The 24,992-nt window shown below is 40.9% G+C and overlaps 1 protein-coding gene across 1 annotated transcript in view; it reads left to right on the top strand.

Moving 5' to 3' along the window:
• The window catches only part of CCDC93 (coiled-coil domain containing 93), a 96,586-nt gene that overhangs the window by 28,144 nt on the left and 43,450 nt on the right, over positions 1–24,992 (top strand). The window contains exons 7-11 of the mRNA XM_069460328.1: positions 2,291–2,391; positions 9,911–9,947; positions 15,070–15,162; positions 15,433–15,483; positions 16,345–16,431. Of these exons, the coding sequence (XP_069316429.1) occupies positions 2,291–2,391; positions 9,911–9,947; positions 15,070–15,162; positions 15,433–15,483; positions 16,345–16,431 (369 nt within the window). The remainder of the gene's footprint in view (positions 1–2,290; positions 2,392–9,910; positions 9,948–15,069; positions 15,163–15,432; positions 15,484–16,344; positions 16,432–24,992) is intronic.

The raw sequence follows: 24,992 nt of genomic DNA, 5'->3' as shown, positions 1-24,992 counted from the left end.
ACTGTCAGCTTAGCAGTCAAGGAGGACATTGATTGGGGGTAGAATAACAAACCAGGTCATCTGGGGGTGGAAGACCTACGTTTATTCAGCACCTACTACATGCCATATTGTTTTGTTTAAGTGACAGAGATACATACATATAATTTTAAAGTATGTCCTATACAAAATAGATCTATATTTACTTATACACTTACAACTAAATCACACTCTGATAATTATAAAAGCCAATGAAAGTTTATAGTGCATTTTGTTTTCATAAATTCTTTTGAGGATAAACCTCAAAACACTTTCATTAAAAAGATACATATCTCTGAAGGGTTGTATCCAGTCTTCTTTTCTGGTATTAGGGTCTAAAAGAATTGAAATCTCCTTTAAGCATTTAAGAATTTTTAAATTTAGTGTGAATCTAATGAAAATCCAACAGAGTTTTTCTTAATGAACTTGACAAGCTGACAGTAGAATTCATTTGAAAGAGAAAATGTGTAAAAATAGCCAGGAAATTTGAAAAAAGACCAATGGAGACAAGATGGAGAATCATAAAGCAAAAGGAATTGACGAGAGTAATCAGTTGTTAGATTCCTACTTTTCACTGTATAAAAAAAAATGAATGGATTAAAGAGCTAAACATAAACTGTAAGCTAAATATAAACTATAAAAGTGACATGTGAGAATTTTGTTTTTACCATCCTCGGGATAAGAAGTAAGATATAATATCTGAGAACTATAAAGAAAGTGATTGATAAATTTGACTTCATAAAAAAATTAAAATGTCATAGGACCAAAAAACACTAAGTTGAAACAAAGTTGACAAACAACAGATTGGGTGAAAGTATTTGCTACATAAATAAAAGCCAAAGGTGTAATGCTCCTATATATTGCATGCTTACAAATCAGTAAGAAAATTATGAATTAATCCACAGGAAAACAGTCAAAGGATTTGAACATAAATGGCAAATAAACAAGAAGATTCCCAGCTTCACTAATAATTTGGGGAAGGCTAATCAAAACAGTGAAATATTTTTCACCCATGTGATGTAGAAAAATTAAAAAGCTTGTGAATATTTGTTGCAAAAGACGTGATTAACAAGTTGGAGGGCACATAAATCAGTACAGGTCGTTTTGTTTATTGGCTCAACTTGGTAGCGTAAAGACCCTTCAAACTAGTGATTTCAATTCTAAGTTTCTATCCTAGCAATCTACATACACAAGTTTAAGCTTGTTTCAAATAAGAGCTTGGAAATAACCTCAAAGTACTTCAGTAGAAGATTAAATAAACTAGGAAACACCTCTATTAAGGAATAATACACCTAGTTATAAAGAATAAAGTAGATTTGTGTGTAAATTTATTTCATGGAAATAACTCCAGTATATACTGTTAAGCAAAATCAAACAAAAAAACCAACGAAAAGTAAGTTGCAGAACAATATATATAATATACTCTTAGTTATGTTAAAAAAAAAATCTCCCTAAACCATCTATTGAAAAATGTGTGTGTATTATGCACAGTATTATATGTAAATTCACAAACAAAGATTTAAGAGAATGTGCGCCCATCAAACTGACAGTGGTACCTCTGGGGAGAGGTTGGAGCTAGAGGAAGAGGGGGTGAGACAAGCCTCTTTTCAAAAAAAAAAAAAAAATTCTGCATCCTTTCTTTGTGTTTGAGAAGCATTTGAAGCTTTTTACAGGAATATACCCATGTGTTATGTTTAAAGTTATACAATTTAAAGCAAATTAATACAAAACCAGAGGCTAAGGGTACCGGATTACTTTCCGAAGTTCTTGTTTAAAATGTCCATTATTTTTACTCATGCCACTGTAGAAAGACAATGGCTGTTTTTATCTGTGTAGATTAACATAGAAGAGTACACAGCAAACACTAATGGTGTTACCTTCTTGGGCAGGGTATATCCTCCATATATTTATGTATTATTTGAACTTTCTTTAGTGAGCACATATCATTTTTATACTTAAAAAATTAAGAGCAAAGGACCCTCTTTTGTTATTGAGCTTTTCCCTCTTTTCTGTTTCTCAGCAAAGGAGGGCATGTGGACATAAATCATGTCAGGTAACCAGAGATTCAGTTCATTGTCTCCTGCCCTGACCTTTCATAAACCTTGCCTCTCTGTCCTGAAGGCAGCCACCCAGAATGTCCTCTGTCCTCAGCAGAGCCCTGGACACCTAGGCTGTGACGGGGGAAGACCCACTTCCCCTGACTGGCTGGAGGCATCCAGCAGCAGTTCAGAACAGCCGTCTTACACTTGGTAACTTGCCTGTCTCATCCACTTAGGATGTTTATAAGCCTCGCCGGAAATATAAACGCCAACAGGGAGCAGAGGAGCTGCTTGATGAAGAATCTCGAGTCCATGCTACACTTTTGGAATATGGCAGGTAATGAATGAGACCCAGTCTAGGTGTCTGTTTTATAAACCCATTTAAAAGAAAAGCTAATTTAAATTATTTCTTTTGAATTAACTTGTTTGGATTCTACCTGATTTAACTTACTGTTTTTAGCCATGAGATTTCTAATATCAGGGACTTTTTTTCTAGTATTGAATTACCTGAGTTTTTGTGGGTAACTCTTGCAATTCCTCTCTGGAAATGTGCACTTGAGGAGTTGGGGTGGTTGAGGCATTTGCAGAGGCTGGGGTGGTCTGCCCATCGTGCCCCTGCTGTTTGTTATTATTAAAATCTTCAGGTAAATAAAAGAAATGAAAGCAGTTTCAGTAGTTTTACTTTAAATGTTAGAATAATCATTTTGGTTTTCTGTGAAGATTGTCCTGACTAGGAAAATGAAAAATATAAAGTAGTTTTGTCACTTCTTAAAAACATCTTAGTTTAAAAAACAATACTTATTTTATATCCTCAGTTTTTACTTAAAAAAAAAAAACACGAGGACATGCTTCTCCCCATTGAATTTTTTGGTTGACACTGAGTATTAACCTTCTTTTATATTCTACATTCTTCACTCAGGGTAACTGATTCCTTGATGTGAGTATGTCTCCTAGTGCTTCCTTTGTGCTGGGAGTGGCTCCTGTGTGCTGCTCTGCCTCACAACCCAAACCTTGTTGGGTGGCTGGAACTAACCGCTACTAGCATTTCCTTGAGTGAGCAGCAGATGGCTTCCCCCTCCAGGGTACTGGAGAGAACCAGCAGGAAATTAGGCTTAACTACTTTTCAAATGGAAAATGCACATGCTTTTTTTTTTTGAGGTGATAGTTTGAGGTCAAGTCTTTTCTTCCTAAGAGTAAAAACTCGTCTGTTTCAAAGGAAGGTGAGGTAGTTCTGGCCCTAAGCTGGGTGTGATGGCTATCCCCGCAGCTCACCAGTTGGTTGTGTGAATGGAATGCCTCCTCTGAGTCAGGCATCACGAGGACTAGCTGCATAATTTGTGGAACCCAGTACAAAATGAAAATGTAAGGCCCCCGGTTAAAGATTATTAGTAATGATTAATTGTTAAGAATTTCAAGATGACAACAACAACCAAGTGCAGGACCCTTCCTTCTAACCATGGGCCCTGGTGCGACTGGATGGGTTGCATGCTCTCAAAGCTGGCCCTGGGGCACCATAATGTGATCTGTTGAGCCAGGCTCCAGCTGCAAGTGAGCAGGTGAGGCGTGGCTCCAGGAGAGCCAGAGCTGGAGAGACCATCTCTGTGGGTGTTGCATCTCCCAGAACCAAGGAGTACTTAGGGGAATGTAGTGGTTTTGTTAGTTTGTATTGTTCATACCTCCATTTTTTCCATTATCATGGAAAATCAGATGTCCCTGAGGATGAGAAGGTGTCAGATCACTGCCTCACTGAGATCATGCTGACAATATTTTGTTCTGAAATTCTCAGCTTTGAACTGGATCTTTTGCATATGTGTTGTAGATGGCAGTCATTATCACCATGTCGAAGGCTGGTTAAATTTAGAACATCCTTGCCCATCCTCAGAAGTGGTTAGTGCAGTTTGAGGCCAGAATCTGGCTTGGCTCTCTTTAGGGAAGGAAGAAAGACACAGGTTTTGTTTTTTTCTCCTCTCAAATTCTGAGTATGAGAAATAACAGTGTCTCAATACCACTCTTAGTTCCTGTCAGTGGGGTCATGCTGATTTCTGCCAACTTCTGAGGCTGGGGTAGGTATTTGGTAAAGGTTTTAGGTTTTTGTTTTTGAGGGGTTTTTTCTTTTTTCTTTTTAGGGGAAGGAGTTATTTTGTTTTCTTTTTAGCTTTTCTGGCAGGGAGAGGGTAAGTTTGTGATGGGTGGGGTTGTGGATATTTAGGACATTCTGATAATTTATTTAGCTCGTTTTCCTCTTGAGATTAATAATGACAGCATTCAGAAAGGTTGAAAAATAACTTGCTCAAAATCATAGAATTATTAAGAGGCTCAAAGTGGGACTTGAATTCAGATTTCTTGAACTCCAAAAGCATGTCATTATCATTATCTGCAAATATTGTTTTAACCTTCAGTGAGAGTATATTTTTAGGCTCTGGGCTTTAGAAAGACAGGCCAAGTCTTTGCTGTTTGCTCTGAGACTGAACAAGAAGAGAGTGGTTATTAAAAATGACAGAGCCAATTGTATAAAACTTAAAGCCCCAACAAGTGTGTGCTTTATTCCCCCTCACTGGGAAGGCCTCTCTCTTCCTTTCTGGCCATCTGATTCTTTGCTCTAGGTTCTATTCAATAATCCCGACTGCATGGAGATCTCTCCCGTTAAATAGAGATTATGTAACAGTATGTATATAAGGAATTTTGAACAGTTCGTCCTATGTAGAAAACACTCAGTTTTCTACTGTCATCCTTGTCCTTATCATCATCATCACTAGCAGCAGCAGTCTTCACTTCTCAAATGCCCTTAAATATGACCTTTTTCCATTTCTCCTCATTGTCCCTGTGTTCTCCTGTGGAGGTGAAGAGGGAAAGCCTCCCCTTGGCCCTTTCAAGGTTTGCTGAAAATGAACTGACAAAAGGTAGAGTAGCAGAAGAGGGCTTACAAAATTTATTTACATGCGTGGGGGAAAATCACAGAAGTGTGATTACCCAGTAACCCAATGATGGCCACAAGGCCAGCCTTCTTCATAGGGGAAAGCGAGGGAGATGGGGAAATGTGGCAGCTGAGGGGTAGTAAATGATTTGTGGGGGGGGATGAATGTGCCTGATGCTCAGATGATGAGATGATGTAAGTAAATGACTGAAAATTGAATGGGAGGGAGAAGAGTCAATGGTTTGGGTTCTAGGTGTGGTATTTAATTTTCAGTCTCTTGCTCTATGTTAGATAATGAGATTTCAAGGAGGAAATGGAAGGCAATTGTGTTCTCTTTGACAGGTCCAGTCTTTATGCAGATAAGGAAAAAAAGCCTTTTCCTTCATCTGCTGGCCTTCAAGAGCCTTTAAGGAAAAATATTCAGCATAACCAGCATGCCACATGTTTGGGTGACAGTCCCTGGACTCCTTCACTCTTTAGCCTCAGCTCTAGCCCTCCCTCTGGCACACACATGGGAAGACTCACCCCTTCGTTCTTTCTTCCCCAGTCAACCAAGGGTGGTCCTCTGCTGGCCCTCGGACTCACTTTGCTCCATCCTCCCTCTTCCCTCGCCCTTGTGGCATTCCTGAATTCCTTATCCCCCTTAGCACAGCGCACCTTCAGGAATCCACACCCCATGTGTTTCCAGTGTTCCTATTTCCTACCTCATCTCACCTCTTGACAAGGGGTCAAGTCATTTGACTTCTAGAACAAGAAAGTCTAAAGTCAGTGTTTCTTATTTGCAGTTGAAAGTCACTCACCACCCTTAAGCCCACGGTGCCCCCTGGCTTTGAGGTTGTCAGCATTCCATCTTCTTCCCCTTTTTTGACTCCTCAGTTGCTCAAATAAAGCTGAACTTTGAGCCAGTCAGTCATGCTGAAGGCCTTAAGGACTGTGTATCTGTTAAAAACATGTTTGAGTATATTTTTCTAAATGCTATGGAGTTAGAAAAGCAAGACTCATAGTTTTGATTTTAGACTTAAAATCGCAGCCCTATAATATTTCAGTTTTATTATCAGTCCAATCAATTTTTAGAGGTTAACTAAAACACCTTACCATGCTATAAAACTGCTACTATAGGGAAATCTGTTTTATGTGCTGTATATTTTACTTTCAAGTGGAAGTTTGAGGCATAACTATTAGAATACTAGTGTTCGCCTATTACATAGTATTAGAGGCTTAATTTTGAGTTGCCTTGAAGTCATTCTGTAGTTAGCAAATGAAATACAACATGTGTCTCCCAACTTGTTTGTGTCTCCTATGATGGTAAGGCCTATGACATGCTCATGGAAGGTAGTTAGTGAATTCTTATTGAATGAGCAAAGAACAGAGTTCACAGTCCTTAATATTTAGGGCTTTTTATGCCCCTAATTTGTTCTGGAATCCAGATAGTTAGATAACTGTCTTAATTTGGCCTGAGGCAGTTACCTTTGAAGGTTCTTTTATCTTCTAAAACTGTGATGTCCAGTATGGTAGCCATTAACCATATGGGGCTATTGAGCAATTAAAATGTGACTAGTGTGGCTCAGGAATAGAATTTTAATTAAGTTAAATTTAAATGTAAAATCTCATTTTTGATTTAGTTGTTGGAAAATGTTTAAGTATGTTTGGATTAACTTGGATATGTGAATCTACTAATCTAAAAAAATATATATGTGGCTCTTCTTTATATTTATTTTTTTTACTATGCTATTGTAGAAGATGTATATCCTTGATTGAAAGACCCAGTCCTAGGTCTAGGGTATGAAGAAGTGAACCTGGGTGATGAAAGGACTGGAGTTTTGTTGGTGCTGATGGTTCAGGGCAGCAAATTTGATGACCCAGAGCTAAAGAAGGGGAAAGCAGGAACAAATAGAATCATGGGGCACAGCAGATCAGAGCTGGCACTTGGGGGGAAAGGGCAGGGTTGACAGGACAAGAGGAAGGAGCAGCAGCTGAAGGCAGTGCTTTGGCATGGAAGCATTGCTGCCATGTCATGTGGAGAAGGAGGCCTTTAGAAAAATCAGCCGGATTCTTCATTTGTTCAGCAAACATTGATTGAGTGCCTGCTTTGTGCCAGGCACTGAACCGGGCAGTGGAGTTATAAAAGTGGATGAAGCTGTACATGAATATTTATAGCAGAACTATTCATAATTGCCAAAAACCAGAAACAACCCAAATGTCTATCAGCTGATAAAATAAAATGTGGTTTAACCATACAAGGGGATATTATTTAGCCATAAAAATGCATGAAGTACTGATGCATGCTACAACATGGATGAACATTAAAAATACTATGCTAAGTGAAAGAAGCCAGACACAAAAGGCCACCTGTTGAATGGTTGATTTCATTTATATGAAATGTTCACAATAGGCAAATCCGTAGACACAGAAAGTAGATTAGTGGTAGCCACAGGCTGGAGAGTAGGGGAATTGGGACTAACTGCTGATAGGTACAGAGTTTCCTTTGGGGTGTTGGAACTGTTCTGGATTTAGATAGTAGTGATGGTTGCATAACATAGTGAGTACACTAAAAACCAGTGAACTGTACAGTTTAAAATGGTGAATTTATTTTATGTGAATATATCTCAATTTTAAAAATATAAAAAAAAATGAATGAAGCAAATTCCCTTCTCTCCAGGAGTTCAGCAGGTTTAGAGGATTACTCATGACAGATAGTTATTGTGTACACCACAATGAATGCTCTGGTGGTATAAACACAGAAGCACACATCTGGGGGGCTAATGTAGTTTTGAGTGGCAAGAGTCTCCCACACCTCTATCTTTAAGGAGGAATAGATAGGTCCTGGGAATTGAGTCACAGAGATTTAGTTGTTTACTGCTTTATCCACAAAGTCCCTGGGCCTTAGATAAGGGCTCTCTGCCTGAATCCCTGTGGGCTACGAGCCTAGAAAGGGAAGGATAAATATTCAAGACACAAGGACACTTCTAGGAGTGGGAAGCTTTGGCAAGACTCTGTATTGGTCAGGGTTCCCTGCCTGGTTGAGAACACAAGTACCCTCCTACTAGTTTAGCAGAAGGAATTGATTATAGGGATCAATGGGCACTAGGCTGAGCCAGTGTCAGCTCCCAAGCCTTACATTAGAACTGGAGCCCCAGGGATGCTGCCTCTGCCTCCATGATCAGGAAGCTAACTAGCAGCCTGTGGAATTGGGAAGCTGGTGCTACAGCTGTTGGCAAGGGAACCACACCACTTCTGTCTGAATCAGGAAGCTGTCTGTAAATCAGGAAGCCACTGTGAGAGTTGCTGGCCCCAGAACCAGGTTGCTTCTACTGGGATCCATGCCAACACAATGGATCCTTTATGTGTTCCCTTTCCCCTTGTTTAATGGTTCCACATTCAAAACTCCAGCAAATGCATCTGATTGGTGGAACCTAAACAGCACTCAGGACCCTAGGTGCAAGAGTATGGAAAATAGTCTTTCCAGCCTCTGCAGTGTAGGAAAATGCAATAGATAGTGAGCCGATTCACAGAATCTGCCATAAGGCCCTTTACAGAGTTTATATAGATACCCAAAAATGTAACCTTGGTCCGTTGCACGTTGAGCCTATAGATTTATGAGTAAAGAATGGGCACACTATGCCCAACAGTGAGTTTTTGGTCTCAACAGTTATATGACAGTCTATTATCATAAGTTCAAGTGATACTTTTGGTTTCTTGATTTTCACATTATTTTCACTTACGTTTAGTGTATTCATTCAACAAACACTGGAAATATAAAATGTAAAAGTAGAATCGTTGTCCTCAAGGAGGATACGGATATGCGGTCAGGCAGTCAGACGTAGTCGCCATCTGGGAACCGAGAGGAGCATGTATAGATGCAGGGGTGGGTAGGCCAGGGCCTAGCGTGTGTGCATGGGGGTGCCTCAGAAAAGGAAGCTGTAGAGCCGAGGGGTGTAGGGTACATCAGGAATTAGGGGGAGAGAGGAGAATGGCTCAGTGTGTGCAGAGCTGTCTGTCCAGGCGGTAGATGGAACAAGAGCACATAAGGTGAGCTGCTGGAGGTGAGGCTAAATGGTTGTAGGCTGGGCTGCAGAGGAGAAGCTTTGATGAGACTGCTAAGGAGGTCCTGTTTCTCCTCAGGGAGGAGGTTGCTATTGATAAATGCAGGTCAGGCCAATGTGAAGTTGGATAAGGAGTAGGCAGGAAGAGTGGGGGCAGTGAGGCTAGAAGCCCAAAACGGGGTGAGAGGCATGGCGCAAGCAAGGACAGAGCAAAGCCTTTCTTTTGTTCTTCTTAAATGATACATGGAATTTTATTTCTTTACAGATTACTTAAAGGTATAAGAGGCTGGGTGTTTTGCATTATGCTTTTTGTTTTAGGTTCAATGGCTTTTGCATTGTTATACTTACTTAAAAAAAAAAAAAAAAAGCATAGATTAATTGCAGCCGGAAAATAAACTACTTTAAACTGAAGTGCATTTGTGTTTGTGTTTCTTTGAATTAAGGTTGTGTGAATTGAGTGTACAACATTATTGGCATCGTGGTTGGATTATTTTTGAGAAGAAAAAGTTGCTGAAGTAGCTACTAAAAAGCATATTTGGCTGAAGCAAACACTTTTACTTTTGTTTACAAAGATATTTTTAAGGCTTTTAGCTTAAACTGTGGCTCTGAAATGCAGTTCCTGATTCAAAGAGTAATGATTGCACTTTAGGAAAACATTGTACTCTACTATCTGAGAGTTCCCATTTATCATATTTACATAGTAAGTGTGTTGACTGGCCCTTTATTCAAAAAACAGTGGCATATGTTTGTGATTCAGGCACTTAAAACATTTTCTTCTGTCACCAAATAACCTAAATTCACTTTGGTGCTTTTCATATAAAAATCCAACCAAAATGCATTTGATTGAATTTATTATGATTTTTGAATTGTAATTGAACTCCTCTTTTTTGTGGCTGCAGGAGATATGGATTTAGCCGCCAGAGCAAAACAGAGAAGGTAAGAAAAGTATAGATAATGGGAAAGAATACTTGAGAGATGGAAGCAACCCATTCACCTCTGTCTGATACTCGCAGTCTGGGCAGCAGTCCCCTGGGAAGCCCGGGAGGGGTGGTGGGCTGGCAAGGCTGCTGCTGACCAGGCACTGATCCCAGGCAGGCTGTGGTGGCAGGGGTGTGCCAGCTGCCTTTGACGCCTGCATCTCCATCCTGGCTTTTTTGGTCTGCAGCCTCTATAGACCAGGGAGTGAAGCAGCAGTCTCATCCCAGGGATGGAAGTGAGGGATGAATGGACGTTATGACCCCAGGGTCAGTCAGGTGTGCTCCAGTAGCTCCAAAGTGAGAATATGAAGTCTACTCTCAGGGCTCCCAGAGCATTCCTCATCTGAGTCTCTAGACAGGTGTGGACAGGAAGCTGGCAGTGAGATAGAGCAAAACTGTAAATTATGCACCTCCCTGCTGTAGAAATGCCAAGTGTGGAAGAACCAGGTAAGTCAGGATGGGCGTTTCTAACTTCACAATGGAATCTCAAAGATTTTGTTAATGTATATGTTTATCGATCATCCTTAATCATCATCAGCAGGGCAGGCACATAAATCCTGTGGTACCAAACCCTTACTGTGTTGCAGGCCCTTCGTTAAGGGCTTTGCGTGTACTTTTTCACTTATTTTCCAGAAGAACTCTATGAGAAGGATACTTACTGCTGTTTTTCAGGTCAGAAAGCTGATGCTCAGAGAGACTCAGTGATTTGTCCAAAGTCACACAGCCCTAAAGTACATTAATAAGAATCTGAACCCAGGTCTGTCTGACATCAAAGCCCGTCTCAAGTGCCAGCTAAAGTGGTCAGTAGCCTCTTAAAAAGTAGGGTCCTGCTCAGGTGGCTGTACTTCTGAGTTCTACCAAACAGTCAAAGAAGAACTCATGCCTATGCTACAGAAATTATTCCACAACATTGAGGAAGATGGTATCCTCCCTAACTCATTCTATGAAGCCAACATCACCTTGATACCAAAACCAGGAAAGGACACAACAAAAAAAGAAAACTGCAGACCAGTATCCCTCATGAATATTGATGTAAAAATCCTCCACAAAATTTTAGCAAATCGAATCCAACAGCATAGCAAAAGAATAATTCACCATGACCAGATGGGCTTTATACCAGAGATGCAAGGCTGGTTCATCATACGCAAATCCATAAACACAATTCACCTCATAAAAGCAAGAACAAAGACCATATGATTCTCTCATTTGATGCAGAAAAAGCATTTGACAAAGTCCAGCACACCTTTATGATAAAAACTCTTAGCAAAATAGGCATAAATGGGACATACCTTAAAATTATCAAGGCCATATACAATAAACCCACAGCCAATATCATTGTGAATGGGGACAAATTGAAACCATTCCCACTTAGATCTGGAACCAGACAAGGATGCCCACTATCCCCACTTCCATTCAACATGGTACTGGAAGTCCTTGCTAGAGCAATCAGATAAGAGAGGGGAATTAAGGGCATCCAAATGGGGGCAGAAGAGATCAAACTCTCACTCTTTGCTGATGATATTATATCTAGAAAACCCCAATGATTAAACCAAGAAACTCCTGGAATTGATAAATGAGTTCAGTAAAGTCTCAGGATACAAAATTAATACATACAAATCAGAGGCATTCTTATACACCAATAACAGTCAAGCCAAAATTCAAATAAAAACATAGTACCTTTTACAATAGCCTCAAAGAAAATCAAATATCTAGGTACATATTTAATGAAAGAGGTGAGAGACATATACAGGGAGAACTACGAAACACTAAAAAAAGAAATCGTAGAAGGTATAAACAGATGGAAAAATCTACCATGCTCATGGATTAGTAGAATCAACATTGTTAAAATGTCCATACTGCCTAAAGTGATCTACAGAATTAATGCAATCCCTCTCAAAGTACCAGCATCATTCTTTACAGATTTAGAAAAAATAATTTTATGCTTTGTATGGAATCAGAGAAGACCTCATATGGCCAAAGCAATCTTAAGCAAAAAGAACAAACTGGGAGGTATCAGTCTATCAGACTTAAAGCTGTACTACAAGGCTATAGTAACTAAAACAACATGGTACTGGCACAAGAATAGAGACATAGACCTTTGCAACAGGACTGAGAATCCAGAGGTGAAACCATCCACATACTGTCATCTAATCTTTGACAAAGCCAACAAAAATATACACTGGGGAAAAGAATCCCTTTTCAATAAATGGTGCTGGGAAAACTGGATAGCTACATGCAGAAGATTGAAACTGGATCCCCACCTCTCACCTCTTACAAAAATCAATTCTAGATGGATAACAGACTTAAACCTAAGGCATGAAACCTTAAGAATCCTAGAAGAAAATGTAGGGAAGACTCTTTCAGACATTGGCCTAGGCAAAGAATTTATGAAGAAGACCCCCAAAGCAATCACAGCAACTACAAAAATAAATAAATGGGACCTGATCAAATTAAAAAGCTTTTGTACAGCCAAGGAAACTATCATTAGAGCAAATAGACAACCTGCAGAATAGGAGAAGATACTTGCTCTCTACACATCTGATAAAGGGCTGATCGCAAGAATCTATCTAGCACTCAAATCAACAAGAAAAAAATCAAACAACCCCATCAATAAATGGATGAAGGACATGAACAAAAGCTTTTCAAAAGAAGACAGAATAATGGCCAGCAAACATAAAAAAATGCTCAACATCTCTAATCATTAGGGAAATGCAAATCAAAACCACAGTGAGATATCACCTTACTCCAGTAAGATTGGCCTTTATCAAAAAATCCCAAAGTAACAAATGCTGGCGAGGATGTGGAACGATAGGAACACTCTTACACTGCTGGTGGGACTGAAAATTAGTGCAACCTCTGTGGAAAAGAATTTGGAGATACCTCAAAGAGCTGCAAGTAGAACTACCATTTGATACAGCAATACCAGTATTAGGCATCTACCCAAAGGAACTAACGTGATTCTATAATAAAGACATCTGCACTCGAATGTTTATGGCAGCACAATTCACTATAGCAAGGATGTGGAAACAACCCAAGTGCCCGTCAATCCATGAGTGGATTAATAAAATATGCTATATGTATACAGTGGAATACTACTCAATTATAAAAAATGATGGTGATCTAGCACTTCTTATATTTTCCTGGATAGAGCTTGAGCACATCCTCCGAAGTGAGGTATCAGAAGAATGGAAGAATAGACACCGCATGTACTCGCCATCAGATTGGCACTGACTAATCAACACTAGGTGCTCACACAGTAGTAATATTTTTGGGGGGTAGGGGGCTTAGGGGTGGGTAAACTCACAACTAATGGACTCAGTGAGCATTGTAGTGGGGCAAAGGGCATGTCTCAAATTATGGTTGGGATGTGGCAAAGTCATAACATGTAACCAAAATGTTTGTACCCCCATAATTTCCTGAAATAAAAAAAATTAAAAATAAAAAAAAGTAGAGTCCTGCTGATTAAAATCTGTTACTAACCTTTTCTCATTCTCTACCGATCCCCAAATTTTCTTGAATGGGACAGACACAGTCCTGCTGCTGTCTGCCTGCCATAATTCCCTTGTCCAGCTCGCCCAGCCTCCCTCTGCTTCCTGCATTGTTGTCTCAGTCCCTGGAGGGCACCAACTGTGACTGCGAGCACTGTTCTGAAGCCAGACTGGCTGGTTTCAAATCCTGGCCCCTCCTCTCACTGTGTGACTTTGAATAGTTTACTTATTGTACCTCAGTTTACAGAATCTGTAAAATGGGGGCAGTCACTGTACCTACCTCACAGCATTGTTAAGATTAAAATGGAAAGGACTTAGAATGGTCCAACACATAGTAAACATTTAATAAGTGTTAATTAGTACTAGTACTATTAGTAGTAGTAGTAGTAGTTTGTTGATAATTTGTCATGCACTGATCATGATATCTTCTTTTTTGATCTTTTCATTATTTATTTTTCTCACATTTGTGTTTTTACTCAACTTAATAGTCATTTCCTGAAGAGCAGGGTGTTTTCTGGATTTGAGTATGTAATGTGTCATATGGTATATAAATAACGGTTTGATGTGTACATTTAGTTTGATATGTAATTTGAATCTGAAAAGATTGTCTATATATTGTGAAATAAGGCAATTTGGTTGTGACTGGAAAAATTCATGCAGCTAGGAGCTCGTGGCGTTCCCGTGGGCAATGGTGGACTTGTTCTAGAAAAGCATCCCAGAGTTGGAATGGTCTAAAAAGGTTTCTGAGACCAAACCTTTTGTTTGACCCTAGAAGACCGTGATCCAGAGATCAGAGGTAGGTCTGAGGTCACCCAGCTAGTGGCTGACAGAGGTAGGATTAAATCTCCAGACCTCTAGCCCATGGAAAAGCAGTGAATCTGGGGTGTCTTTAGTTTGTTGTATTCATAGTATAGAGCCTGAGGGTTCAGAGCATGCAACTTGATCACCAGAGGAAACAGTTTTAATTTTTATCCTTCAAGACAGTGTTTATCAAACTTTTTTGACAGTGGTTATCAAACTTTTTTGATTACTCTCAGCAGTAAAAATTCTATTTTTCATCATGGTTCACTTACACAGACACACAAACACCTCAAAAACAAGTTTCACTAAGCAGTACTTAACCCTTTACTGCTTACAAAGCACTCTGATATGTTCTATTATTTTTATTTAATTTATATAGATGCTAGTCATACCTGCTAATTTACTTTCATGTCCCACTAATGAGTCTCAATAGGCAGTTTGAAAAAACACTCCTTTAGCAGTGATCTGCTCTTGAAGGTGTTAACATAGGGGGAAGACCAATCAAAGCATAAGGATAAGTCTGGAAAATGAGTGTGGCCTGATATGAACTTAATCAGCTCAGTGAGCAGTTGGCAAGTGGAGACAGGTGATTGCCAGGCCCTGAAGCTGGACCTGCCCACTGTCTATCTCAAACGGAAGCTCAGGTCTCTGGATTGTCCGTTCTTTCTCGGACTGGTGCAGCTCTCCAGATCTGTGTTTCCTTTTACAGCCTCATGCCTCTTTACAGTATTGTCCTTTCTCTACTGAGTCTCCAGCTCCAATGCTCAGCTCTTTTCCCATCTTCCCTTCTAGGCTGAGGACAAGAAAGCAGCACTTCCCACAGGGCTGTCGGCTGCAGAAAAAGCTGATACTCACGAAGAAGATGAGCTTCGAGCAGCTGAAGAGGTGTGTGGTCCATGTAGGCCCTCTACAGTTTCTGTTTAGCCATGTGAGGAGAAATTTTACTTCCCAAATGGCCAGTGCCTCTTGCAGCCAGCTGCTATGAGTGGCCCCCACACCTTCCTGTTTCCCTTGCTCACCTGTCTTGAGCCTCCCCATAAGATGAGATCGAGGAAAATAACCCCTGGACTTCACCCAAAGCCCCATGTGGGCATATTGCTTCTGTCTTACCTGGTCAGAACCGCTCACTGCCGCTCCTGCCTGTTCCTCTTTCAGCAGCGTATTCAGTCACTGATGACCAAGATGACCGCCATGGCAAAAGAGGAGGTAAGGGGAGAGTGGTCTCAGGGGGGCCTGTGTGGAGATGGGGACTTGGCACCACCTTGCTCTGCTCTGGAGGTCTTCCTCCAGAGCGACCACCTTCTCCACAGCCCTCTCTCTTCAGCACTCAGTGCCGCCTCTTCCTCTGGTAGTTCCTTTGGGGAAGCTTTTTATAAATGTCTAGTGCTGCTGTCTATGGGGACCTCTGGGAGGGAGAGCAGGCTGTCCCTGCTGGGACAGCTCACAGGGCCTCTGCGGAAGAGCAGGGGCAGCTCTGCCTCACCATAACCACAAGTTATGCCCCTTGCAAAGGAACCTTGTCTTCTGCTTCCTTCTGACACTGTCTAGGTAGGAAACGGAATTCCAAATTTATAGTTGGTCTTCCCAGAGCTCAAAGTCTGTCTGGAAGCTTTAGCCAAGTACTTTGAAAGAATCATTGCTTTTGAGGTCAGGAAAGGCCTCTGGAAGTAAAGAGACATTTTAGGGGTTCTGAGATTTCTTGTCCTCTCCATTTGCTCTTTGCTCTCTGACTCCTAGGCCTGCCAAGTCCCTGCAGGCTCTGTTTAGTGACCCTCAGGAGAAGAGAACTGGGAATGGGCCATAAGAAGAGAAGAACCATTTTCCAGGGGCACCCAGGGCCAAGGAGAATCTAGCACAGTCAGCTGAGTGACTCAAGAGGTAGAGAGGTGGCTGAATATGCATCCTGAGACTTCTCCCTTCCTTGTAGATGTATGTGTGGGCAAAGCGAAATTATTTTTTCCCCTGGGAATGTTATCTATTTTTTGATAATATCCAGAGTGTTCAGATTTTCTAGTGCTGTGAAAGACAAGGCATGGCCTTGAGAGCCCTTCCTCCATGTGATTGCAGAGCCGTCTCACCGCAAGCTCCGTGGGCCAGATCGTGGGACTCTGCTCTGCCGAGATCAAGCAGATTGTGTCTGAGTATGCAGAGAAGGTAGGTGGGGGCCAGCTGGAGTCTGTGCCTCAGATAGTGCCCCAAGGCTTTGTTCTCCCACTTTTCTCCCCCACTCCCCAGCAGTCATGTGGTGCAGTTGTAACTCATCAGCCCTGTTTGTCAGAAACGTGCACGGGACTTTACCACACACAGCCATCAGCACTTGCCCGTTAGCTAAATTAATTTTGTTCTGCAGTGCCCACTTTTCTATAAATATAAAGGGAAAACCTGTCTCACAGAGCAGTTACCATGGTTGATAAATCGATGCCTTAGATATGGAACAAGCATTTTTCCTTCTCCATCAGGCTTCTTATAACTTGGGCTCAGTTTGGTGATTGGGCTGAGGAATGAAGATTTGCCACTTAGGAGATAAACCCCATAACTCAGCCAAACCCAAGGCAAAATTTTTTGTTCTACTTTATTAAAAGGATATAGAATGAAGAAAAGCTTAAAAGTCGTATTTCAGCGTTAGCTGTTTTCCTCATCCTAAGGATTGGCAGGAGGACCTTGAATATTTCAGGGAGACAGTGATTAATCATTTTGCACATAACTGATTCCAGTCTGGCTGAGACGTAGTATCGGTAAAATCAGATTTACAGAGCATTATTGCACATCCCTCCTTCCGCAGCCATACTCAGTCTGCCCCCTTAAAATGTTGATGTCTGTTGAACTCTCAGCTTTGCTTTTCTCGTCTCAGAAGCCTTGATGACAAATTAGCTCTGCCCCAACCCTCTGTGCAATATTCTTCTGAAGAGATTGCACAGGTGGGATAGTCAGGGAAAGAGTATTATCTGTAATCTGGGGATATGATCTGCCGTAAACACATCAAGGAATCATCTCCTGCCAAGTGAGGGGCCTTCTGAGCAAGACATAGAGTAGAACAGCTTGGAATGCCCAGGGTGGGATTCCCTCAACACCAATCCGCACTCCCCAGTAAATACTTCTTAACATGGGCTTTGTAGTCCAACTGAGTACCCTCTCTTTCAGTTTACCACTTAAGAAAGATCACACTTCTGGTCAAAGTGTCATCTGAGATTTGACCAGAAGAGAATCTTGGTTATCCTAAAAGTATGAATAAACTCAAAATAATTGAAGGTATAGTTGTGGAAAAAATGATACTATACTTCTCCCAGGAAGAAAATGTATTGGTTTGCTGTTAGCACACACCTGAATGGCAAGAGTGTCAGTTTATACCCACCCCTATGTTGCCACATAGCATTGCTGAATCCTGTATTTTAGAAAAAAAGATAGCCAGATAGGGCAGCCACTGCTGTTTCTACAGGGACTTTTGATTTTTATCTTCAGACTTGTCTACTGTGAGCAAATAGGCTCTCCCATTATCATAAGAGGGAAAGCAGGCAGGCAGACCTCCTTTGGGTGGAGGTGCACCTCTTCTCCCCAGCCCTCTCCCTGCCTAGGAGCCCCGAGGCTTATCTGCCTTGCCTGGGCAGCTCTGCATTTTGCATGTCTCCTTCTGGGCCTCTGTCTCTTTATCTCCTGAGCTTTTTCTTTGTCACCCTTGACCCGTGATCTCTACCCTGCTCTGAAGGCTGCATTCTACATTCTGATATGTATCCTGGTCTATTCTTTGCTTCCATTCCATTTTTCTAGAAAAGAATGAATTAGAAGTAATTTTGGAGAGGAGGCAAAGCCAAGTCTTTTTCCAAGGACATATTAATATATACAGTTGATCCTTGAACAACATGGCCACATATACATAGGTTTTTTCCAACCAAATGCATATGGAAACTATAGTATTTGCGGGATGCAAACAAAACCCATGTATCTGGAAGACCGGCTTTTCTTTTTTTTTTATTTTTATTTATTTATTTATTTATTTTTTTGAGACAGAGTCTCACTCTGTTGCCCGGGCTAGAGTGCCGTGGCATCAGCCCAGCTCATAGCAACCTCAAACTCCTGGACTCAAGGGATCCTCCTGCCTCAGCCTCCTGAGTAGCTGTGACTACAGGCATGCGCCACCATGCCCGGCTAATTTTTTCTATATATATTTTTAGTTGGCCAGATAATTTCTTTCTATTTTTAGTAGAGACAGGGTCTCGCTCTTGCTCAGGCTGGTCTCGAACTCCTGACCTTGAGCAATACACCCACCTCGGCCTCCCAGAGTGCTAGGATTACAGGCATGAGCCACCGCACCCGGCCTCCAGCTTTTCTTATATGTGAGTTCTTTAGGGCTGACTGCTATACTTCAGTATGTGCGGGTTTTGGTATATGCAGGTAGTCCTGGAACCAATCCCCAACATGTACAGAGGGATGGCTATAGTTAAACTTCTCATGGAGAACTGGAGAAGGTTGAGAGTTCATTGCTTGATTGTCTGCATTGTTTTCTTTGAGTAGATCATATAGCATTAAAGCTGATGGTTTATAAAATTAAATTGCCTTTAATCCTTTTCCCATATCACGGTTATTTTACATTTGTGTGTTGTCTTGCAGTCTTCGTCCCCAGATATCCATAGTTGTGCATGGTTGCAAACATCATGCATGGCTAAAAGAGGCAGGACAGTGCAGTGGTTAAAAACCTAGCATTTGGACTCATTGTGGTTTACATGTCTTCCCTATTTCCCAGCTACATGATGTTGGCCATTTATTTAAAATCTTTTGACCCTAGTATCTTCATTTATAAAATGACAATAATATTACCGTTCTAGCAAGTGTTGTGAAGATTAAATGAGATGTAACCAAAATGCCTTGAACAGTGCCTGGCACATTATAGCTCTTCAGTTAACGATAGCCTTTGTTTTCATTTTTATAATCTGTATTATTTTGGTCACATCACATCCTAAACACTTTCCACGTTTCTAGCCTTTCTATTTATTTTAATAACTATATAATCTACATGTTAGTACAGCACAATTCATTGAACATTTACCCTTCTTACACTTTTAAGTTGTTTCTGTTTGTCATTGTAGATAATATTGTTGTGAAATCTGAGCAGATAGTTTCTGCTGAAAGGTTTCCAGGAGTTGGGGGATTAGGTTATGACTCCTCTGTGTTGCTTTACAAATAAGTTGTAACTATATAAAATGCTATCCGTGACACAGGTAGCTTCTCAGCATGCCCCCAACTCTTTCGCTTTGATTGTTCATTTGTCTACTTGATATTTGCTATATAATGGCACCTCTTTGGGCCACTGAGAGGATTAAAGATGGTTCTATGTAGCTAAAGGTTATAGAGGTTAAGTAACTTATCCAGTATTTAGCTAATAAGTTCCAGGTTTGAGTACAGGAATGTTTACTCTATTTTCTCCTGTGAATTGTCTGTTAATAGACTTTCCTCATGTGATGTTTTCCTTGTAAATTCGAATAGTCTCTATTCTAGATTTAAATATTTTGACACTGTGATACAAGTATTTCTCAGGTACTTTATTTTACTTTTGTATTGTTTTCATTATATGTGAGGAATTTATACCTAAATTGGTCAATGTTTTCCTTTGTACTTATTTCCAAGTAAGAGGTTCATTGTTTTTTCCATGGCTCTGATAAAGTAGTCCATTACATTTCAGCTAATCTATTATTATGTTTAATTGTTTAACCTATATAGAGTTCATTTTTATTTAGTCTGAAGTATATATCCTAGTTTTGCTATTCCTATTCATTTATCCTAATACTGTTTATCAAATAATTTCTTTATACTCATTTTGGAAAACAACTTTATTTTGGTGTTTTATATCTAATTTAAACTGTATGTGGACTCTTGCTTTATTGGTTTATGCTTCTTTTTTTATGCAAGGTCCATGATAAAGTTATGTTTAGTGTTTTGTTCTTATTTGCTTGATATATTTGCTTGTTATTGTTTTGTCAGTGACCCACAGCCAGAGGTTAAGTTGTGTTCAGACAGGAATACAGCGTTGGGTATATTGGGTGTATTGCTGGTTGTAGGGAGGGAGAACACATTCCAATGGAAATCGTGGGGCATCTCAGTAACAGGGTGTTAGTGTAGATTTCAGTCTTGGTATAGATTTGGACTTGTGTTAGGTGATTTGGGGGAGGGTTCAAGGAAGTGGCGTTTTGCTCTGTTGGATGCTGTAAGGAGTAGTGAGCCTATAAATGAGTATCTAAATAAATCTTATCGCTAAGACATGGAGGGAATGAATCAAGGTTAAAGCTGTGTGTGCATGATAGCCAGTTTAGAGGGCATTTGGCCATTTTTGTGATTTGAACGTTTATGTTTTTGTCCATGTTCAGACATGATTGCAGAGTGGTCCTGTTTTATCTTGATCCTTGCTCACAGGCATAGAGTGGCCTTATTTAGTATCAGTGTTCTTTGATATTGTGTATATTTAACACCAAGGCATGGTTATGAGTGCAGGCCAGCTCACAGGAACATCAAGGCCTTGCTGATAGTAGTACCAGGCTAGCTCTCAGATGTCAGGGGCCGCTTTTCTCATTCTCAGTTGTTTGTGTAGTCATCTATTGCTGCATAGCAATATTACTACAAATATTATGACTTAAAACAACACACATTTACTATCTCATAGTTTCTATGTGTCAGCAGTTGGGCACAGCTTGGCAGACTCCTTTGTGACTCTTAAAAGGGTGCAGTCAAGATACTGCAATCTCATCTGAGCCTCTACTAGGGAAGGTTTCACTTCCAAGCTTTTTGGTAGCATTCAGTTTTTTGTGACCTGTTGACTGAGGTCACCAGTTCTTGTTGGCTGTTAGCTGGAAGCTACCCTCAGTTCCTTGCCACGTGGGCCTCCCCAGCATTGCTACTTACTTTCAACAAAGCCAGCAAGGGAGGGCATATCCTTGCAGGATATACATTAGTGTCTTATGTAATGTAATTGCATACATGTAATCATGTATGTCCTGTCATCTTTGGTGTATTCTATTGGTTAGAAGCAAGGCATAGCTCCCTCCCACACTCAAGGGGAAAGTATTGCACAAAGGCAGGTGTGAACACCAAGAGACAAGGATCGTGGGGCCATTGTAGGGTTGTCCATCTTAGTTTGTTTATTTTTATTTTTTATTTCTCTTTTCAACAATAATTTATCTTTTTTTTTTTTTCCCCCTCAAATTGGGCTGAAACTGGTCATTGGCATTTCATCTCAAATAGATGCCACCACCTTCAGGGTCTCAGTAGTAAACCTTGGAAGTAGAGATGGGGTTGAGGAACATCCAGGAGAGAAGCCATCAGTAGGACCTGAGAAAAACCTGATTAGGCTGAGACCAGGATGCATTTCTGCTTAGTGAAGAGAAGGGACAAGATAATTTTGGGAGGATAAGGTGTGAAAATGATTTTGTGACCAAGGAACAAATTGAACAGCATGCCTGGTGCAAGTGTTTGGAAAGTTGACAGGCATTGGGATATAAAAATGAGGTAAAAAATATGTTCAGACTTTTTCTTTCATTGGTGAAGTTCACAAGTTCTTTTAACAGTATAACATGATAAATAATCCATGTGTTTCAAAGCAGGTCCCTGAGATATGTAACTCAATTTAATATGGTTCCTGTTGAGCAGCAGGGAAGAAGAATGTGAAGAAGCTTCCAGATATATAATTCATGAGAGTCTGTAGGCTCCAGGCCAAGTTGCTCCATCTCCCTTTGTTTCCAAAGTGTAACACCCTTCCCAGAATGTGCTAGAAGAGGCACCACTGTGCTTTTTGTTGTTGGTGTCTAATAATCTCACTGCATCACAGCATTTATTTTTACAGGGAACAAGACTGTCTTACTGTGATTTACAGAAAGCTAAAAACTCTGGAGGCTCCCAACATATTTCCATCCTACAACCCCCTAAGCCTCTTTTAGGAGCCAGAAGAGAGGGAAGAAAGCTGGGCCAGGGAAAGTGCAAAGTCCCTAGAAGGGCATGAAGGGACTGTCCCTAATGCCACATGCTAGCTAACCATATACCATTTTCACCACTTTAATCCGTAATCTGGCAACTAAATCATTCCTTGGCCAACATCTCCCTGAGACAAGATCTCAGAACATTTTGTAGCTTTAGAGGCACAATCTGTCTTGGGGACTTAGAATCTACGTTCTCTGTGTGGGTACTTTGTATACCATTATCTCATTTAGTTCTAAAGGTTTTCATTATTTTTCAATTCTAAAAAATTATCTCATTTAATCTTCTAAGCTGCCTCCTCTGCCTTCCTCCATCATTATACTTACTCATATGCAATTGAAACTATCTGTTTATATGACTACAGACCATGCTTTCTTTGTAACCTTGGAACCTCACCAAGTACCTGCCAATGTTGGTGCTCAGTAAATGAGTATGTGATATATCCATTTTGCAGGTGAAGAAACTAAAGGTTATAGAGGTTAAATAACTTGTCCAGTACCGTACAGCTAATAAGTTCCAGGTTTCAATACAGGACTGTCTGATTTTGTAACATGTCTCCCTGGCGAGGTGGAGCTTCCTTGAGGAGAGGCAGGGATGGCCTCCTGTGCCATCCTTAGCATCTGCCTTCCAGGCTTTGCAGTGACCATTGCCTCCTTAGACTCTTCTGCCATCTGACGGCCTGCCCTGGGCTCCATGGAGGGAAGAGGCCAGGGCATACTGGGAACTAACCACAGAAACAAGAAAAAATGAAAGTGGTGTGGCTCAGCCCAGGCACTCACACACCATCATACCTAAGCTGCCAAAGGCTGTGTAAGTTTCTATTTGGTGTATCCGAGTGGCTTTTCATGTCACTGGAGAACTACATTATCATATTCTTTAAAGAATCCAGCTCTTTAAAGTATAATATCCCAGCCAGAAGACTGTCAACATCTTGATCTTATTTCCGTAGTGAAATGTATTTGAGATCATGAAGGGACTTATTTGTGGAAGGAATTTTTTTCTTAATAGGTCTTTGAAATTTTCCTGCCCAGCAATTAAGAAATGCTGGCACCATTGCTTCTGACCTTTTGATTCTGTGGACGTTCTCTGGCAGTTATTCAGAAGCTTTGCTCTATCTTAAAGTCAAATCTTTCAAGAGCACCTGGGGAATCTCATCAGGTAATTAGAGCTTGGCTTTGGTCAAGGATGCACATGTAAAAACACAAAGGAAAGGAAGTCTCTAGAGAATGCAGACAGCCACATTTGATCAGAGCAGATCTTGTCCCCCTTTGCTGTGATGATTTTTATTTCGTTTCGTAATGGAACCAGCAGAGGAAACTGCCTCTTTTGGTTACAGGTGATAGGAACTCTGCCCAGCACAGTGGTATAAGCAAAAGGGAGCCTTTCCCAGCCATCAGAACTAGGAGTCTTGGGCACTCAAACAGCCTTGTCATGTCCCTTCACTCTTGCTTTGCTTGTTTCTCTGTGTTACCACCATGGAGGTCTGGCCACAGACTGTTTCAGTCTTACTGCCCCCTCCCTGCATTAGTATATAAAATCTTAAGGAAGGGCTCCTGTGTTTGGCATGGCTTGGGTCACAGATTTCTCCCCAGGAAATTTGTGGTGTTGTGGCCAGGAGTTGTGTTCTGTGATTGGCAGCCCCTCTGAACTAGAGAGAGTGGGAGATGGGGATTCCCCAAAGGAAACGATCATTGTTACTAAACCAAATGTAGCTGGGCACACACTGTGGCTAGTACCTCCACAAGGCCTTTGTTCTTACTAGGCCCTCAGGAAATTTATTTAAATTGCATGGAATTGACCCAAAATAATCAATTGTTAATACACATCTGTCCTCTTGAGGTAATTGACTTCATGGTGTTATTTCTGTACCCTGCTTTGGTAACACTTGCACTCTTTCTAATTAGTGTATGAAGGCTTCGTAAAACATTTTTAAAAAAATTTCTATCATTTTGGAGGTATTTTAAATCCTCAGCCTGGTTTCTTTTCTGCCAGAGAACTGACTGAATTGACCCCATAGGTGGGATTGATTGCTTCTTTCAGCAGATACCTATTGAGCACATACTGCATCCAGGCAGCATCAGTGTAGGGAAGGGATAGAGTGACAGGTGAGTCAGGGATGCCACCTGGGAGCTCTCAGAGAGGACTCAGCCTATAGAAAGATAAATTACGGAATAACACAATTTGTATCCTCTCAGAGTAGATGCCAGTTGCTACTTGGTTTGTGTTGTCATTTGAAATGTCAGTATCTGCCCAAAGAAAAATGGTTGACCTGACTGACATTGGTCTTTTTTTGCTGGTAGCAATCAGACAGAATGGATGACATTTTAAATCCTACCTAGTTGGGGTGAAATGGAAAAAGGAAGGGCTTGGGACTGAGTGAAGATAACACACTCCAGGGACCTTGCCTGGGTCAGAAGGTCACAGGAAGCTTGGCAGCCAGGAGACCCTGACTGCTTTATTAGAGAATCACGCTTGAGCTGGAACCTGTGTGATTTCTAATAAGCCAGATATGAATGTTTCCAGTCCCATCATCCTGCGTCGCCTCAAAAAACATTTTTACCGCTTGCTAGCAGCACTGGCATGTGGACCTGGGGAGAAGCAGAGTACAGGGAGGGGTTGCCTTCCCAGGAACCTCCTGCCATGGCCACGCATGGAAAACCCAGGTTGGATCAGGAGGAGTGGGAGCCCCGGTGGGTGTTTAAACCCCTGGGTTCTGGACACTGCTTCTTCACATAACATAATGAGTGTTACGCAAGGAA

This window comes from Eulemur rufifrons, chromosome 1, assembly GCF_041146395.1.
Source record: "Eulemur rufifrons isolate Redbay chromosome 1, OSU_ERuf_1, whole genome shotgun sequence".
Lineage (NCBI taxonomy): Eukaryota > Metazoa > Chordata > Mammalia > Primates > Lemuridae > Eulemur > Eulemur rufifrons.
Note: the sequence above shows the minus strand (reverse complement) of the source record. Positions and strands in the feature narration are given on the sequence as shown.